Source organism: Prunus persica, chromosome G8 (assembly GCF_000346465.2).
Source record: "Prunus persica cultivar Lovell chromosome G8, Prunus_persica_NCBIv2, whole genome shotgun sequence".
NCBI lineage: Eukaryota > Viridiplantae > Streptophyta > Magnoliopsida > Rosales > Rosaceae > Prunus > Prunus persica.
This window is the reverse complement of record NC_034016.1, coordinates 9,614,060-9,634,977: the sequence shown is the minus strand read 5'-3', so window position 1 is coordinate 9,634,977 and position 20,918 is coordinate 9,614,060. Positions and strand designations below refer to the sequence as shown.

The following is a 20,918-nucleotide window of genomic DNA, read 5'->3' as shown; positions in this document are numbered from 1 at the left end:
TCAAATCTCATTAACCATAAAAGAATCAAGCATGCGCATGAGTGACTCACCTTAGCAAGATCCTTTCAAAAATCAAACATGGTGCAAATTGTTATATAGAATGAAAATGTTCATCTGGCACAACGTGAATGAGGGTTTGCAACTTATGTCTCACATATTCTTATTCTCTGCATCATCATATATATATATATATATATATATATAATGGATTATTGGAACGCAACCATTTTCAAATATTAGATTCGCGGAGGAAATCAACAAATTACAAATGAATTATTATTCATTTAGGTGGCGCAGCCAATCCAAATATATCAGAGGAAGCCGGTCAGAAGCTTCTGAGTTTGCAAAAACTTCTATAAAGTATAAACTGTGATTACAAGGATTGGAAGTTTTACTGTTTTCTCAAGTTGTAAGGGTCTTATTAATGGACCTAAAGTCTACACATCCATTAAATAATGTACATACGGGATTTTCATTCGAAATGTACATGAAAAATGAACTAATAGTTGCATTCAGATTGTACATTCAAAATCTACTAATACTTATCAATGAATGTACATTGAGAATGAACGTTCATAATTTACTGACCATTCAATGTACTTCAGCATGAATGAATACTGCAAAATCAACCAGAATGAAAACTCTGAAAAGTACATAATTAATTCCATAGAAAAGAATACAAGATGTTAGGTTTGTCATCTGTACATAAGGCTTTCGAAGCATCTCACCTGCCAAGCTTATCGCGTGCTATTTGCATCAGGGAAATCATCAAATGATCTTAGCTTTTCAAGGATCAGTCTTTCTTGTGTGGCATCTATCGGATGTATAGTCAAGGGATCAATAGCAATCTTTGGATAACTGCAAGCTAAGACTCTAAAATATACAAATTAATTAATTAAAGATTTCAGTTCTTATTTTTCTGAAAAGGTCTCTACTAGCACATAAATCCAACAATATGATTTTACTGCAAAAGGCATATAAAGAATCTAAGCTCTCACTCTCCCCCCATATATTTTTAACACAACTCGATTTGGAAAAGCAAAAAAAATTAGCTACACAACCTCCAACCACATCCATGTTCGCCTTTACCTTTCCAAATTTTAGCTGTTTTAATTGCTCTATACACCAAAGCGGCAACCAATATAGCTTCCATACACTTGACTTTAATAGCTCGGTTAAGAACCAATAAGGGTCTACAAAATTGGCCTTAAACCGGAGGAAATGAACACCGACTCTGTTGCCTGACCACACTAGACAGATAGGAATAATGGGTCAAGATAGTGAAAGTCCTCTCCACAACACACTATTCAGTTCAGTTTTTAGGGCATGTCAAAATTATTTATCTGCTTCTTAACATTTTAGCATGCACATACAAAATGAATATGCAAGGACAGAACTTAACAAAAGAAAAATGCATGCACAAATAGCTGGCAAGGATACATTCCAAATCAGGGTTCTCAGTGAAATTCGAATGCAGAGCATTTCCAACACTGTCTACGATGGCCGAGGTAGTCATGGATGATTCAATGCATAAAATGGCTGTAATCGCATCCAAACGAGTGACCTCATTTCTGAACATCAGTCTTGCATGAGCTGCAATATAGGCCCAGTCAACATCTTAGGGAATGAAACGGGAGATTGAGTTAAGATATTTGCTCCACAAAGAAATTAATGTACCTTGAGCTAGGCGTATCAAGCTTTCAAGCATGCGCACAGTTGTCCTTGCTGAGTCACAAAAGATTGCGAAACTAATTGGATAGAACAAGTACAGAAGATTTAACAAAGGGAACTTGTTTAAGGTGGAACCTGCATTGCCAGTTGCAGATCTTCTTTGGAGTTGATAATAGCTAGAGATGACAATTTCAGCTTCCTTTGTAAGGACTGGTCTGAAGTACCCTTTTACAAAGTGAATATATCTGCAAGATTTGTTCCAAAAAAAGAATATAGAATTTGATGCAAGGGTCGGACACAAAATTTACTTGAAACATATCAGTGTAACAGAAGAGAACACCTCCATTAAGGGGATTTTGGTTGTTGACTATAGTACCTTAAGGAGTTCATGCTTTCGGACGTAGATAGTTCAGATATTTTAATGATTTTGAAAGATGTTGATGCAGGATATGAAAAGCCTTATGGTGTGGGATGATTGAGTTCATTTGCCAGATTGGTTTAACTGATTTAGTTTCTAGGACGAATTTTTAGGAATTATTCATTGACTTTATATGTATGAAGGCCATATAAGGCTGTACATGACTCAGTTGATTCTCCATTTCTTAAATTTTATGTTTGTTTTATCATCAGAGCACACAGTCAAGTATAGATAGAAATTGCACCAAATATCAACCAAATTGGGTTGAATAGATGAGAGAACTGACAAAAGAGCATGTACAAAATAACAAAGTAGGAGGGAAGGTACGTCCTATTTTGTAGCCCATCCCTGAACCATAAGAGGAGCATTTGATCCCATACGAAGTGCACCCTTTGCCATATGCGCAACACTATTTACACGTGCAAGCATGTGTGTATTTGTAGAGTTTACTAAGGGTCATCCAAAGACGCTATACATACTATTTTAAATGTAATTTTCTTTTAGGAAAGTTTTAACAATACCCTATATGTTGCAAAGCATAATACTCGAGTCCCTTTGATTACAGCTGGCCACATTTATACACGTATTGACACATAAATAAGATAATCATCTTTACAATACATAATGATCGCTAATAGTTTTTAGGTGGGATACTCTCCATTATAAACAGGTGATGCAAAAGTCTACTTATTCACCTCCTCAAAGGAAAAACTAGCATAGAAAAGACAAAACTCACAAGCTTTTATCTAATCTACTGCTTTTGTAGGCAGATTAGTAGTACTAGTACACTAACCAGTACCTAACAATTGCCAGGAGCAATACGTAAGTTGTCAGCCAAGTTTTCTGAAAATTGGCATGACCTCTGCTTCTACAAACATGGATTTATCTCTTTATCATTCGATTTGTTAGTGTACATTCTGAGAAGTTTCTACTTGTTCTTTGTTTCTCTTTTTTCTCTTTTTTACTACTCAGAAATCCCCCAAATCTGCTTGGCAGACTCAGATTCAAAACTGGTCCCCCTTCAAACCTTACAGTCTTTGGGAACTATGAAACTCTAGCAAATAGCTAGGTACCGTGAGAAATAGAACCCCATAACACATGGGAGGTAAACCACAAGCCTGACGACTCATCTAACCCCTTGTTGATGTTTCTACTTTTTACTTATTGAAAATAACAAACATGAGAAAGCACAAAAATAATATTTGTTGTTACAATAGAAGGGAATTTTTTTTTTTTTTTTTTACTAAAACAATATAAGGGACTTCAACCTTTGACCTAGCCTGGTCTTAACCTATTTCCCTACCTTCCGTCACCACTTGGGCTTAACCAGAAAAAATAACTTATACATAGACAACTTTCTGGAAAACAGAAAATCAGGGTTTGAATTTAAGCTCTCTTCAACTAAAGAAAACATTTTACCTGCGGAGCATAGGAAATGGCCAGATGTTTGCTAAATCTTCATCCTGCTTGCCGTTGTCTGGTTCTTCCTGAAGTGGTTTAGTAAAAGGGAGAAAAAATCATGATTAGATTTATCCAAATGGCTGCAAGACAACAGGGTGCCACTTACACGATCTTAAGAGCAGATTACCTCAGAAAGAATGTGAGATGACACGACTCCATCCCACTCAGGATTCTTTGTATCCAAGAGTACAAGGACTATATCAAATCTGCTCAATAAGGGACCAGAGAGTGCCGTATTGACAGACAAAGCTACAAGATGAAAATAAGAGAATAAAGTTTAGGATAAGCTGAGCCACTACTATTTTAGAAGAAATGTGTTTTTTACAGGCTAAAATTTAAGAATAGCAATAATGATCTCCGTTAGATATTACAAGTAATTCAACAAAAGAAAGTTTATAGTCTTCCACAAATGACAGATGTGCATAATCAGAAAACCATAATCTAGACAAATAAATCCAACTAACAATATCTTCTGAATGTAAGTAATACATTGATCAGGATCATACTGTCCCTTGGGATTGGTTGCACCAAAAACAATTGTTTTAGTACTGAGAGTTGTCACAAGACCTGCCTAGCAAAGAGAGATACAGAGAGAGAGGAATAGTCAGCTCTGAGTAAACATAGAATAGAACTTTTTTTTTAAACAATCAATAATAGTATAGGCTGCAGACTTCTATACAGGATTTCGAACAAACAGAAAATATATAAACATGTTGTTTAGAAGCGTGAGGGATAAGAAAATAGTTCTATACACATGGATAGAAATTGAAGCATGTCATAGATAAATAAAGCACATGGAAACAGCACGGGCAATCCAATATCTGTAGTGCATAATAGCATCTGTTATAGCAATTTGAAATTCATTGAATCCTAACTTTCCTTATCCTCTTTTACTGTATTATTTCTCAGAAATATAGCATGCTCTGATAGAATAAAGGAAAATAGCTTCCACTGAAGAGTAATGCATCGAACTGTATTAATGTGCATGTTATTTGTGGGACTTGCAGCTGATTCTGCTTTTTAATATTTAGAAAAACACAGAAGATTCAAGAGCAACACTGAAAAAGACCAGAACAAAGACAATAAGAAACAAGCTGAGTGATAGCCTGAGTGAGAGTAAGCAAAATTTCTACTTCATTGCCCCACATGGCTGCCGAACTCGTAGCAACCCAAGGCCACCCTTATGCTTAATCAAGTCTGCATTAAGAGTGAAGACCATCGATGCTCTAGGTCTACTGAGGCCAGCTTACCTAGACCTTTGGTTTAGGTAACCTGATGGTTTGAGAGTAACCTTATGGTTGCTTATCTTAGCAAAAAGTCTGCGGAGAACACTATTTCGTTTGGCCAGATTTTGACCTATTTGACACACTAAACCCACCTTACACATAGACTAGAATTTCCCAAGAGGACAGCATATTTTTCCTAAACTAATATAAAACATAAGCAAAAGATGTTACCTTGGCAACACTTATGGTCTGCTGTTCCATTGCTTCATGTATGGTTGCCCTATCATGTTCTCGCATGCTGACAAAGCAGAATTAACTTGATAATATATGGCAAGAAGCAAGGAAACAACTTCAAGGTCAACCACTAAAGTTCAAGTTTATATTATGCAATTGTCTAAGACTTTGTCAGAATTTCCAAAACTAAAAATAATTGAGAATAGAAGTTACAATTTCCTTTCCTTGTTTAATATATATATATATATATATATTTCCCGAGTCTAATAGAGCTTAGTGCAAATGCATATGTTCATTCCCACTTAATTATCATCCAGGGCAATCCAGTAGAAGCAACTAGGCATCTAAGATTTGAAATTTTCTTTTTTCTCCATCGAGAATGACAGAGTTGCTTCCCTAAGTTATTTTTCACAAGCATAACTATAGAGGTAATATTATTGACAATGAATTATTAATGACAAAAAGAATCGGGGCATGGTAAGGTCATAACTTCAAAACATATAAATCATGTATTACCAATTTGAATGCATGATGAAAAAGGATAGAAATAAATGTTCCAAAAAGCCATCAAAGGACTTGCCTATCAAATTCGTCTATGCAACAAAGCCCACCATCTGCCAAAACAAGGGCTCCAGCTTCCAACATCCATTCGCCTAGATATTTCATAAACATAGTTAATCCATTTACTCTAATATTGTACCGGAAGAAAAAGTAAAACAGTGCATAGAGGTCATATAATGTTTTTCAATTAAATGACGTAAGTTCATGGCCAAGCTTAGAAATTTAGAATATTTTTGTTTCTTCTTTTTAAAAAAAAAAATAGAAAGTCATGCTTACAAGAGATCTAGATTACAAACTAAATCTGATTTAAGTGGAAAACTTTAAACTGAAAATTTTGTGCATGAAATCAACCTTTGGAGATTTTTATCAAAATAAAAAATAAAAAATAAAAAATCAGAGAATTTTAGTATTTCATTATTCTTCTATTTAGGTTGACATGGAACATGTAACTAGGGTCACATATGCCTTCCAAGTTAATATAAACCACTCTTTCTTCATGTTTGGCTAATTCTCCAGGCATAAAAACAAATCAGTTCTTTAACAATGTTCTTTTGTGTCTTCATATATTAAATCACTCTTTATTGTAGTTTGATGCTTTACACAGAGTTTTAAAGCAAAACAATATATTAAAGCAACTTTTTAATGAGTAATTCTTTGCTAAATAAGAAATAGTCATACTTTTGTTTGTTCACTATATCTTTGATCGAAGTTGTCCCATATGAATTTTACCAAAAAAAAAGGAAAAACGATCTTATATAATTATAAAGAGGCATGAACAAGGGGAAGTTCAACTATAGACAAGCGCAACTTGTCAGTAGAAGCATTCACACTGCACAACCAACACTCATCTCTATATGATATGAATATATGTCTCTCAGTCATATCTTGCATTGATGCTTTCTATCCTACTAATTTCCAAACATGTCACATAGAAGGATGAAAAACACTTGCATACATACATAATGTCAATAAATGAAAATAGAGAGGAAAAAGCAATGGAAGGACAAACTAAATGGAACCATTGCCAACTTAATGATTCATCATTCTTTAATTGTTATTTATTTATTTATTTTAGAAGAAACAACTTAAGAATTCAGCTGGAGATATAAAAACTTACCGCCATCCTTGACTGCAGTGACAGTTAATCCAGCACTTGTGCTTCCTAATCCAGTTGTAATAACAGATCGGTTGCTCAACTTTGCAGCAAACTTCAAAAATTGAGATTTTCCAGTACCTGAGAGTTTTAGCTGCCAACGGTTACATATAGAGTCCATGACTATAATTCACAGTCCAAAGGTTGGTCAAGATCCAATAACACATCTACAGGACTTCAGTGGGATATTTGTGCGAGTGTATGTTCTGACATGCGTGCATGTGCAGTTGTGTGTGTATTATGGCTGATATCTATTGAAGCAAGCAATCATGAGAGATTAAGCCGAATTTTGGGTCTAAAATATAGTCAATTAAAGTGTTTGGTCTCAATGTCTTCTAATTTTTTTTCTAAGATTCCTATCATTGAATGAGCCTTTTAGCATTAAGTGTTGAGTCTTTTAGTATTTTGATGAGTCTTTTGTATTATAATTAACGAGTCTTTTAGTATGAAATCAAAAGCTGTATTACGAAAATGGCTAAATGCAAGTGACAGTGTGATTGAAATGAACCATGGCATTTAGTTTCAGTTGACTTAAACCTTTCTAGGAATAAAATATTCAGGTCTGAAAACTTCTAAAGTGATAAATAAATATTAGAAAAATAACCTGGATCACCAACCAAAAGCAAATGAGACTCTCCTCGAACCTTTGTCCCAGAAGCATCAACATGTTGCACACCTCCAATAAGTGTTAATGCCACTACTTTGAACAAGGAAATGTGATTTAATTTTTATACAGGAAATATTAAAAAGAAATGAATGAGAAACTGAATGTAGAAAGGAAAAAGGAGGGAAAGACAAACAGACAGATCAGTTAATTTTATTGGTTATACCACCAAAACCCCTAAACTAGTTCATTCAGAATGCTAGAAATCCTAGTAAATAACATGAATGGGATGTTGATGTCCAAATACCTGCAAGCTTTACAGTAAAGAGTCCAAAGACTTGTGGGCAAATGCCTCGTAGAATGGCGTTTCGCCCTGTTTAATTCTCGAAAGAAAATAAAAAGAAGTTATAATGGAAAAAGATACTCAAGCTCATAGTACAATATCAGATCACTCCGAAATAACAATTAACTAAACTTTAATATCCTAAATATTCCGCAATGCTACAGGCACAAAAAAGATAAGTTTATATGATAATACCCTCTCGTATATATTTGTGAATCAATAACTTTTCTACCTTTCAAAGGGGTATCTTTGAAGTCAGACCAGAACTGCTTAAATTTCATAATAGCATCATCAGGTATATCAATTTCTGACTTCAGCTCATTAGTTCTCCTAAATATCAAACACAACAATTTCTTTAGAAAAACAAATATAAAAATGTGAAATCTGCCGGAAGAAAAACTAATATTGAGTGTTTCTAGTTCTACTTGCTTACACTATCAAACAGTATCTTCACCGGCATACAACACTGTTAAGCTACCAAGGCAGCTAAGGTATACTTAAATTTAAAAATCCAAAACTTGAGCTATGTGAATGTGTCATCTTTCTTTTTGGGAAGGGTGGGACTGTAATCCAATAGAAGAAATAGTAATAAAGATTTTCTCAGTAAGTTACTGATATACATTTCAATTATACAAGTACATAACACAATATTAAGCTTCATACAACCTAGATCACACAGAAGATATCAAGAAACCCCATATGGTATTCCTTAAATCCATTCATGATGTAAATTCAAAAAAAAAATTACTATTAAATTTACCTAACATAATTAGCAATTAATATAGGATCAAGGTCACAACGCACATCTTTTAAGTCTGGAGACCACTTTGCAGTTAATATCCCAGTAACAATAACATCATCTGCATTAACAATTAATAAAAGTCATATTCACCATTACACAACAAAATCAAGTAATACAGGCGAATTTTAAAAAAAAATCTTATAACATAAACAAATATACATTATATATATATAATATATGTATATAGATTCATTCGTTTAAAGCAGGACAAGAAAAATGCTATATAATAATGAGAACAGATGCTACATAATAATGAGGAAAAAATGCAGGCACAAATTAACATAACAAACAACCACATATTCAAAGAGTAGGTCCAAATCGCACCATTGTTAATAGCAAACGATATTAAGATTAAGGATCAAGTTTATGCCATCTTTGTACAAGTCTACACAAAATTCTGATGCTGTCTCCAATTACATTATCAAAGAAAAGGACTCAAGAAATTATACAACGTTTTGTTTGACTGAATCAGTTTAGTAGAGCTCAAGTTGCTAAGCAACCAAGCAGAGTTTCCTAGTTGGAGCAAACAGATATCTATGATCTTTATCTAAAATTAGTGAGAATTGATAGAGAATAATTTTATTGACATCTGGCCACCCAAGTCCAAATGATTACTTAAGAAAATTACTTGACCATAAAAGTGTGAAGATTTATGGTTTTCTCATAGATTTTGTAAAATGGCTTAGTTATTAGCCATCTTACAGTCAAGGATTTTTCAGGTACAACCAAATAAAACAACATTTATCCAAGAGGAAATAACAGAGAAAGAAGAAATACAAAATAAGTACAAAGAGACTCAAGAGCAAATATACAACAGCTTCATCTTCGAGATAGCACACCTCTTTTCTTGTAGTTCTCTAGTACAAAGTTAAGAATTTTCTTTATGCAACACCCTTTTAAAATGCTAAGTTTCCATGAAGTTCATCTTTAAGTAAACCATAATTGAGCTTTGTTTTAATATTTTAAAAGGCAAAACAATATATGGTAATCTTAAATGGTTTACACTGAAAGAAACTTGAAAACAAGCACATTCTTGTATTATCCAAAAATGTAGGCCAAAATACACTTTGGGTCCCTGTAGTTTGCTAGCATTTTTGGTTTCGACCCTGTAGTTTAAAAATGGACAATAACGCCCTTGTAGTTTCAATAGGTTGCAATCAAGCCCAAAAGATTACCAGTTTGTCATGTGTATTATTCTAAGGGATTTGGCAAAGGATTTTGAATTTTTTGTACCATCAGGTGGTTATTGTTGCACTTAAAATGTCAAATTCCCACTCCAATCCCTTTAAAAACATGAAAAAGTGATCACTTTTTGAGATTTGGGCTTTATTGCAACCAAATTACAAGGGTATGATTGTGCATTAGACGGGGTTGAAATTGAAAATTCCTAAGCAAAATACAGGGACTAAAAGTATGTTTTGACAAAAATGTATAATTACTTATTTCCAATTAATAAAACTGGGATAATTTTCAAATTGAAATTAAGTTTCACTTTGGAATACGTAATATCAGGAGGTAAATTATTAAAAACAAAAAGAAAAGAAGAAAAGAAAGCAGAGATCCCAGAATGTAGTACCTCCAGCTTTAACAATATCAACAAGATCGTCCTTTAGAATGACAGGAATTGAGCGAGGAATTGCCCCAACACCCAGTACATGTGTGCTCTCCTGGATTTTAATTTCCTGATAATCATGGCATGTAATAGAACCTTCTAAATGCCCGAACTTTGTGCCTTCACAGGGTTTAGACCTCTGTCATTGGGAAAATCAGATCAGATGCCAAAACTCCAAAAGCATAATTATATCAGAATTCAGAAGAGACGTGACTAGTAAAAAATGCAAACAATAAGTAAAATAAAACACTAAGTTTCCTATTAAACATCTGAATCCACACACAGTGTCAATCTTCAAAATTAAAGTGTTATTCTCTCTTCATTCTTAGCATGATTGAAACCAACGACCAACCCCAATCAAACCCATCATGTACTACTTAAGCTAAAGCCCAAGTATAATTGCAAACTACAAGAAGTCCAAAAAAAACCAAAATCAAAGATCTAGATGACTATGATCCTACTTTAAAAAATCTAAAGACTTTTTAATGTTTTACATGTACCCACATGACCTCTTCTGATAGTTGCTAATGCTAATCTAAATGTTGCCTTTGGACTTTCCAAACAATGAATAGCAAATAATATTCTTAGTTCTGAGCTGAAGTAAATAACCTGGGAGGGGCAATATGATGGCAGTTTTATGGAGTTTCTCGATTCCAGCTCAGGATAAACCAGGAATCTGCAGATAAACAAAGTTAACTTAACTCAACGCAAAGAGGAGTTTATTCCAATATATACTGGAATAATATCTGCATATGTGCTACATCTATAATTCCAGTAAACTAAAAATTTGTTCTCAAAGAAAAAGATTCAATATACCACATGAAATAGTAAAAGAATATCATATTTAGTACCTATCTTTCATTCTGAAATTATTCCAAGAAAAACTGCTGATCAGATGCAGAATTTACTTTTATAGACAGTTTTACTGTAATTGGTAAATTACATTACAATAGCACTGAGCTAGGTTATTCATGCTCTCAAAACATATTGAGCAGCAAGGATGCTAACATAGCTAGTCAAGATTTAGAATGAAATGAACCAAATTTATGAACATTATATTTCTTTAAGCACAAGAATTTTTAATATATCCAGATGTTTCTTTCTTTCCACAAACATAGTATGTGTGTAATAGTTGAGGAGAGAAAAAAAAACTCACTCGTGCTTGCATTTCTGACACATATACTTCCTCTCTCCTTCATACATCTTGATTGCTCCAGATCGAATTACTGTCCCTTTGAGAGTGAGCAGAATCCCACGATGCTTGACTCTCACACGCCCAATGCTCGGAAAAGTCTCTACGTAACACACACATCAACCAACAGTTTATAACAAAATTAAGAATACCCAGTTGAAAGAAATGGCTCCAAATAATTTTTAAGAGCTTAAACAGAAGCAAACCAGGGCATTCAAGTGGTGAACCGCTGATATTGATACGAACATGAATGAATTCTTTCTTTATCCCTTTATTGGAACCATTCAAATCCCCCAATATGACTTTCTACACAGAATACCACACATACTCAAATCAAAATTCATCATTTCAACAAGCTCAGTTCAACAAATTAAGACTACAATTGTAATTAAGCACACAATTTGAATACATACATGAGCCCAAACAGCCGCCTCGTCGAAAAGCCGCAAGTACTCGGTGGGTTGAGAGAAGACGAGGTGTGAAAGCGGAGGATCGTCATCCATGAGCTCTGCAAAACTAAGATATATATACACACACACAAAGTGAGAGATAGAGAAAGATAGCTTAAAGAGTCAGCGAGTGAAAGATGCAATGCAAACCATTGAAAAAGAAAAAAGATAAAAAAGTAAAATGGGTTTTGATGAGGGTTTGATGTACTTGACGTAGAGAGGGAAATGAAGCTTCGGGTCTTGGGAAAGAGCCATGGAGTGAAGCTGGTCAGAGTGGTGGCGGATGAGAAATGCCGCCAAGTGTTTGACGTGAGCAGGTTGCTCATCCTTTGCCGCCGAGTCCATGTGAGGTGAAGAAGGGGAAATTGGGAATGAGCGGGAAGGGTGGTCTTCCCTTTTTCATTCACTACAGCTAAAAAGCTTCGGGTTCTATTTGGACACAGCCTCAAGAGTTTCTCTTTCTGTTGATGTGTCGTTTTGATATTCAAAATTTTATTTTTCTTTGAGTGTATTGATTATCCACCAAAAATCAATATACCAGAAATATCCTTAAAACAAAAAATAATAATAATAATGATTGGTGACATACAAAATTGCAAGAGAAAACAATCATGTCCGAATTGGATTGATTTCACTCTAAATCTGCAGCCGAATTAAAGCTCACTTATTATTAACTAGTCTCTTTATACGCGATTCCATGTCTGAGAGATACTTTTTTAAAAAAAATATAAATTTATTTTAGAATTAAAAAAGATAATAGGTAGTTGTGTTCCATAAAAATAAGATCCATTATCTTATTTTTCTTTTAATTTTAATTTTTTTAATATAAAAAAGTGTGAATTTACCATATTATCCACATTTAGTTAATAATTTCAATTATTAATGTTTATATTAACTAAAGGCATTTTCTAGTATTTTGAATGTTTCATCATTCTCTGCTTTTTGCTTTATATATATAGATAACTCCAAAAGTCCATCAAACTTCAAATTAACACTCCTATATTGGTATTATCTATCTATATATAGAATGGTGAAACATTCAAAATACCAAAAAATACCTTTGGTTAATTCAAACATTAAGAATTGAAATTATTAATTAAATGAGGATAATATGGTAAATTCACATTTTTCATATTAAAACAAAATTTGATAATAGATCCTATTTTTATGGAACACAACTACCCATTATTATTTTTAATTCTAAAATAAATTAAAATTTTAAATAAATTTTAAAAAAAAAGCCTATTGCAAACGCGGAAGCGTGTGTGGAAAAGCTAGTCTAATTAGAATACTACACATATAAAACAAATATATATATATATATATATTAGTAGATGGTCCGATTTGGTTTAGGTCAGTCTATAAAAGTTCAAACCAAACTACACCAAACTATACATTTCTGTTCGATTTTTAAACATGTTGATTAGTTCATGGTCAAAACCAAACCAAATTGGTAATTACGGTTTGCATCTGCCGAATTCATCAATTCAACCAGAATGATGTCCCCCCACATGTCGGATAATAAGTTATTGTAAAAATTAAAATTAAAGAAAAGAGATTAAACGTGCAAAAAGAGAGAAAAGAAGAGACACCAAAAGGCAGAACGTGGGATAAATTGCATCCAACTGCCACTGCTTCTCTTGCAAATTGCATTGGACGGAAGATCCATTTCTTGTTCTCCACTAGTTTCATAAAGCTATAGATCGGGTAAGTTTATGAGTTATGTTCGTTGTTTCATCAAATTCTCTGCAAACTACACAAAACACTGACTTCCCATTTTTGTTTTACAACTCTTTTTAGGGGTTTTTTTACCCTTTGTTTTATAGTTCTTTTTCCAATCATGCAGGAAGCATGAGATGGCACTCAATCTGTAACATGCACAAGAAAAGAGTATTTGTTCTTTCTAATCTTCTCAAATATTCTTAAATCAAATCTGTTAGAATAAGGTTTCTTCATCTATTATCATGCTTGGAATTTGTTCTCATTATCTTTTCATCTGCATATACATGACAAAAACAAGATTTTGTCGTCAGCAGTTTGTGTGTATACCTCAGAAGTTTCAGTAGTGCATTTCCAGTATAACTATGGCTTCTTCAAAATCTAGACAATACAAAGAAGGTTGACAGAACCGAGTAGCAATATAGATAAAGTCTCTGCCGTCAGTAGTTGCAAGTTGAAGGGCCTCGACCGCATTGAATTCGTATGCAAACGGAAGGAACATACATTAATACTTGTATATCAAGCGAATGTTTTTTTTTGTCTCCTGCAAATCTGCGCAATAACTTAATTACTATTGTTTAGCAAGGTGTTTGCTTCAGAATATCTCAAACTGTAATGATGTGCAGCTTGATATACTTTTTCGAGGGCAACGAGATCAATGGGATGGAGGAGTTGGTAGCATTAAACACATTCTTTTGATCTTGAACTTGTATTGCAGATGGGGATGTCATCAGTGAAGCTGCAGATGGGGTTGGTGGTCTACTTTGGCTCCATTTAAGACCACGTTTGGTGGCTCATGCGAGTAAGTTCTGGTGAAATGTTCTCTTTATTGCCTGCCTGGCCATAATTATGTTCAATCATTTGTCGTAATTTCATATAAAAATTGGTATGATATGGTTGTGTTGCACTGACTTGGGAGCCTGCTATGAGTCTTTTTCATATCTATTTGCCAAAACCTTTCAGATAATTTTCATACAATTTTTCCTTATTCGCTTTTGTTCGTAATCTGCTGCTTGCTTACTTCCTTTAAAAGATAAAAGAAAGACGATTACTTTTTTGATTGTACTTCACTGCACTGCTAATATTACTCTGATATGTTTGATTCTGCAGGGATGTTTGTTCAGGACCTTGGGATTTCATTTGCTTTATTGAGCATCTATGTGTCTCCAATCTATTGGAACTGTTAATGATCTTGGTCCTCTGCTACATAAGTAATTTCTCCTTCTTCTTTTGTTGTACTCTTCTTATTTTCGTTAGAGTTTGCTTCGTAGACTAGCCTTGGAAGAGCATTTTCTTTTAGATTTAGTTGCAGAAATGTTTGATTTGTTTCGTTTTCATATTTTTTTTAAAACTTTTGTTCATCTTTATTATTCTTCTATCTATTATTCAAGCTGGGGTTATTCCAATGCATTGGAAAAAGCCTCTGTAAGATGTGTTGGGCTGCATGTGAGACATACTTGGATGCACTAGAAGATATTACTTGTTTTCTGTCGTACAAGCTAAAGAACACTAAGAGGGTAAACCGCTGTCATTACCGCCATCGATGCTGCCGCCAAGTTCGAGACATTGAACAAGGATACAGTTCAAGCGAGGAAATTGATTTTTGGGATAACTATCATAATTTGAATGTCAGTAAAAAGCAGAAGTCACTCAATAGGAAAAGAAAGGACAAGCTACAGAGCTCTTTTTACCCATCATGTAATAACCCGATCCTAAATTAACATTTAATTATTAATTTATTCAAGTAAAAGACAATTTTACCCCGGGATATTTTAATGGGTTAAAAGTTGACTTTTTGTTCAAGAAGGAATCTAGGGATTTTGGTGATACCGTTGTGTAAAACACGTCGAGATGAGTTTGCAGACACGTAGTGGGCTCAAATCGGAGTTATAACGAAGAAGTTATGATCTATGGAAGCTCAGTGTCATAACCGTAAATATTTCGAAGTTCAGTTTTTAAAAATCTAGATTTTCTTAGTCTCTTCTCCTCCTTCACGAGCAGCAAACTTCAGACAAAGATATCTCCTCCGTCCAACCACCAAAACTGGTGCCACAACTTGCAAACTCATCTCTCTCTCCTCTTTCCATACATACGCATATCAAGACATGATTCCAAGCGATTAAACCAGAAAATCGATCAAAAACAAAGCCCAAAAACCGGCATGTTTCAAAACAGCGGCCACCGATGACTTTTTTGGCCAATTCCAGCCACCACCCACCACAAAATTACTCCCAAAACACTCCTCTACCTCCCTTATGTGATTTCCCTTAAAGACCCTACCCAATTTCAAGTAGAAATTGTCAAATCCAAACCCAAAACTTTCTAGGTTTTTCAAGGAAAAAATAGTTTGTTTAAGGGCTTTAACGGTGGAATTGATCTTCGAGCAAAGGTAACCGGGCTTCGTTGAACTCGCAGGAAGGACCCTCGAAAGGTCAGGCTAGCTCGGACGCATAGTGAGTGGACATTTGTTTTCTAAATAGTTTTAAGAAATTTTTGAACTGTAGTTATTAATTGTTTTGCTTATGGAGTTGATAATTTATGATTTCCAATTTTCTAAATAATATTTTATGCATATTCAAATTTAGTTTGAGAACGATTCTGAAGGATTTTTCATGATTGAGTTAAGTTAAGGAATTATGTATGGCTTTCGTTTTACAAGTATTAAGTTTGAGTTCACATACTTTAAAAGAAATTTGTTTATGATTAAATGTGAATGGCTTGGAAGGTAGAAAAAGGAAGTGATAACAGGATTTAAGGATTTAATGAGATATAGTATTATAATTGTCCAAGAAAGGCTTGTGTTTTAAACCACCATATGTACCCAAAATGTTGCGTTCGGATATAATGATGTCCACAGACATCCTAATTGTCTTCGGTTGAGTCAGCGCACGTTTGACAGTTGCCTCACGAGTCTTAGGGATATCCGGACCGTGAGGAGCGAGGAATGCGGCTTAGGTTCACCAAGTGTCTCCTGAGTCTTGCGAGGAATGCAGCTCGGGTCTACTTTCTATTACCGAGGCCTGCGAGGATGTGTCTCATTATGTGACACAAGGAATTGATTGTATAATGTGGGAATTCGTAGAAAATCATGGAATTGATGGATATATGATGGGTACAGCTAGGTGGAAATGAAATGTTTCTTTACAATGCTTTCAAATGGTTTTAAGGATTTGTTCAAATGCATAATCGGTTATATGTATATAGATATGCATGCTTGACTTTTGTACGAATATAGAACATGGATATAAATGAATTTTCAAATGTTTTAACAGTGGGGTTAGTATGTTGATATTATATTTTTCAAAACTTTATTTTATCCACTCACACTTTTAAATGTTTTGCTCCCCCAGGCCGTAGTCGTGTACTAGAGCACCACTACAAGGTGGTCATCACTCATCACTCCTCATTTTTCCTCTATGTAGGATGTTATCTTGTAATTATTCTGTTTTTGTAAATTACTGAAGTAGCTTGCTCTGAAATTGCCCTAGGATTTCTATAAGGCCTGAGGCCATAAAGATTTGTTATTTGGTTGCATAAATTCTAACATTGTGCATGCTGAACGGTTGTGGATATTTGAATTGTATGTCGTACAGGTGAAAAAGTTTGGGAACAAGTAATTTACAGGGGAGACTCTGCCGACTTTTTGGCAGAAGTCGAACCCTAAAGAAATTTTTGAATTTTAGTTAGAAGGGAAATTTGGTCAAATGTGCTCGGCACCTGTCAGGTGTCGGACACGCATAGGGTTCGGCTCATATTCCAAAGTGGAATTTGGGTACCAATTGAAATTACATGTAGAATGACTTAAAATGCCTAGAGTGAATAGGCCAATTTAATATTATAATCAATAAACAAAAAGTAAACTTTGGTAGCAGGATTGATATGGTTTATCAATCCTGAAATGTGCTGAACATAAAATAAAGGAGCATGCAGAGAATTATTTTACGTGGTAAAATCCCACCTTTAGGAAAAATCCACATGACTCATCTGTCCAACACAAATCCACTATAGAATGATGATTACAAGAAGTACTCACACACTTATCCTAGACACATTCTAGATAATGTTTATCGACTTCTTCGTAACTCAACTTCTACCACGGGATAATCTTCGACACTCCATATGTTGAACGCAATACTGGTCACGATTACTTCAAGGCTGCCAGAGGAAAATCGTCACCATGGTCTTGGTGCCCTCAACCGTATGAGTCATCAAATAATGCAAATGAATGCAATATGAATGATTAAAGTGTTTGATAAATCACCAAGTAAACATGGAACACTTGATCATTTATCTCAAATATATGCACAGGAACGTTTTAGGAATTTTAGATGCTCAGACCAAAAAATATAAAAGCTGCGTTAAAAATGAGATACAAGCTAGGGTGGAACCAGAAATTTTTCGACCGGTGGGCTAGCTAAATTTTTTAACTAAAATAGAACTATGCATTAAATCATATAAACCATGCTAATAGTATATACATTAAATCAAATAAAAGTATAAACCACGCAAAGTATGCATTAAATAATATGTTCAACAACATAATTAAAAGTGTGCTTATTGAAGTTGTGCCCTGTGATCCTTGAGAAAATTGAAATCTTTTGTTATTACATCTAAATTTATTGTCAGCAAGTTCTTTTTCAATGTAGACAACCATAGAATCTGCTAGAAACTCATTCTCCATCTTGTTATGAAGAGCTGTTTTAACAAGTTTCATAGCTGAAAAAACTCATTTAGTAGTTGCCGTAGAAACAGGGAGAGTTAGCACAAGACGAATCAACCTATCAATCAAATAATATCTTTTTGACCTTTTTGTTTCAACTAATCCCTGACATAATTCAGAGAGTGTAGATACTTTTTAAAGTATAGGATGATGAGGTACGTCTGCCTCGTAAAGTTTTAGGGGCCATCTCAAAATATGTAACTTTTTTAGAGTGAAATCTTGAGGATAAAATCCCTCTGCAAGGCTGCAAATTTTACCAATATTAAATGATTTAAAAGAATCACTAGGGTCCAAAGCTGAACTAAGAATAAGAAGTTCCATTGCCCCTTCACTAAACCTACTGTTCAACTCTGCCAATTGAAAATCTATTGCATCATTGAATATGTCAAAGTGGTAATGATGCTCAACTGTAATATTGTCCTTTTGCTGACAAGAACGACCTGTTCCCACTTTATATTGAGCATTCATATCAGGCATATCAATGTCATGTTTCTTGCAAAACAAATCTACTTTCCCAATAAAAGTTTCTGAACCATTTATTCTCAATTTTTCAAGGACATCTTTTGTTGTACCAACTAGGTTCATAGCATTCACGATGTCTTGAGACTTATGTTGTAGTTCTCGGCAAAGGATATATGTGAGTCCCATAATTTCTTTCAATAGATGCAAGATGAATACAAATTTGAATTGCCTAATCGCATTGTATCCACTAGTAGCTTCCCCATGTAAGGAGCCTGTGGATCCATCCTCCTTTATATTCTCAAGAACCGTACAAATTGCATCATACATTTCTATTAAATCACAAACGGAATCGTAATGAGAACTCCACTGAGTAGCTCCAGGTCGATGCAAGGTACCAATTTGATTAGCTCCTCTACCAGTCTCTCGTTCACCAGTAATCAATAGCTCTACAATATTCATTGATTGAGCAACTTGTAACTCAGTATGACGTTTTGGTGAAACCCTAATGACATTGACAATTGAATTCAATGATGAAAAGAATAACCAAATTGTAGCCACTTCTTTTGATGCTGAAACTAATGCTAACTGTAGTTGATGAGCAAAACAGTGTACATAATATGCATATGGGCAATCTCTAAGAAATAATGCTTGTAGCGCATTCCATGCACCCCGCATATTACTCGCACCATCATATCCTTGACCTCTCATCTTGTCAATACATAATTCATGGAGATCAAGTACTTTCTTCATCTCTTTTTGAAGTGTTGATGCAATAGTGTCTTCAACCCACACAATGTCAAAAAAAACGTTCACATAGAAAAACATCATTATCAACAAATCTTAAAACAATAGCCATTTGCTCTCTATTTGACGTATCTTGTGATTCATCAACAAGGATACAAAAAGCAGCATCCCCAACTTCTTCACGATTTTTTTTCTCACTTTGTTTGCGAGAATATTTAAAATCTCCTTTTGAATCATGGGTGAGGTATATTTTGCATTTCCTGGGGCATTCTCTAAAACAACTCCAGCCACCTCATCATTAAACTTTGCTGTATGCTTGACCATTTCAATAAAATTTCCATGATTTTTAGAATCCAAAGATTCATCATGACCCCTAAAAACACATGCCTAATATGTAAGCCACCGAACACACTCTATCGTTGTCTTGAGCCGTAACCAGTTTTTCAAAATTTCTTCCTTTGATTGTCGATTAATAACTTTGTCGACATGTTGAGATGGATTCATCAAATCCTCCATACATCTTTCACAAGTATTATGCGATGAAGATGGACCTCCAACATGAGTCAAAAATACACAATTCTTTCTATCATTAAATCTTTTCCATATTAAAACCCTCAATAGTTAATGCAGGACGACCATTACCAAAAATAAAACATGGAAAACAATAGACTTTATCTTCTGAAGGGGAATATTCTAACCATGGAAATTGGGAGAACCAAGAATATTGAAATCGGCGATATTGCGACCCAAACTGAGACCTTGGATATTCTGATAATTTTGGTTGGTAAGGTCCAACTTTGATATAAGCACGCCGAACCTCATCACGTTGATTAATATGGTATTCAGATATTTGAATACGTTTTCCATGGTCTCGTTCCAAAAAAGCAACATCAAATAGGTTAGGTTCAACTACGGGAGATGTGTGATGAGGTAACTCAATTGATGGTGAAGCCTTATCATTGAATGTAAAAGCCTTGTCATTGTCTAATTTATCACTATTATTTTTTTTCTTGAAGAATGAATGAATAGTTTTTGCTCTTTTACTTGCTTGGTTTTGATGTGACATTATAATCTAATAACACATATCAAAAACAAAACAATTTACTTTATACTAAACAAATCAATGAAAAAAAATAAAAATTCGAGACTGTGGAGAGTTAGATACCTTTAATACGCGTGTTGACGATGAAGTCAACTTTGGTAGCACAAAATACAAAACGCTGTAGATATTCTTTTGGGATTGCTAGGGCTAAGTTTCATAAATATGAATATCGTCTTCTTCTTTTTTTATTAGACTGACTAAGATACTTATAAAGTTGTGTAGGACAAACTAGGCTAGGAATATGATATTTCATCATATCAGACTAGGATACTTTATTCAATGGGAAACTAGAATACTTTATTGAATAGGAAATAGACCACACAAGAAATAATAATAAAATAATAAAAAGACAACAGCCAACCACCAATGGTCCAATGCATTGGCCACGTAACCCACGTTGGCCCTCATAAATTAAACACAACCACATCTAATTTTTTTTAATTTT

The 20,918-nt window shown here is 34.3% G+C and overlaps 2 protein-coding genes across 4 annotated transcripts; both read right to left on the bottom strand.

Annotated features, from left to right (window-relative positions):
- Positions 324-12,159, bottom strand: LOC18767611 (probable DNA helicase MCM9). Of its 3 annotated transcripts, XM_020553903.1 has the most exons (21): positions 11,935-12,159; positions 11,691-11,793; positions 11,484-11,583; positions 11,242-11,380; positions 10,695-10,761; positions 10,050-10,224; positions 8,432-8,531; positions 7,904-8,001; positions 7,636-7,701; positions 7,329-7,424; positions 6,689-6,805; positions 5,591-5,663; positions 5,008-5,074; positions 4,040-4,121; positions 3,678-3,799; positions 3,509-3,576; positions 1,807-1,916; positions 1,678-1,725; positions 1,441-1,593; positions 729-814; positions 324-617 (listed from the first exon to the last, which is right to left on the bottom strand). In XM_020553903.1, the coding sequence occupies exons 1-20, from the start codon at positions 12,069-12,071 to the stop codon at positions 738-740; spliced, it is 1,998 nt and encodes a 665-aa protein (XP_020409492.1). In that variant the 5' UTR covers positions 12,072-12,159; the 3' UTR covers positions 324-617; positions 729-737. The 3 variants fall into 3 exon arrangements, with proteins under 3 accessions (XP_020409492.1, XP_020409491.1, XP_020409493.1); XM_020553902.1 differs by having other exon boundaries at positions 324-814; XM_020553904.1 differs by having other exon boundaries at positions 324-814; positions 7,329-7,421.
- On the bottom strand, positions 18,301-19,377 carry LOC18768186 (zinc finger MYM-type protein 1). The gene has a single exon (XM_020570981.1). It carries the CDS (start codon positions 19,375-19,377, stop codon positions 18,301-18,303), a length of 1,077 nt encoding a protein of 358 aa, XP_020426570.1.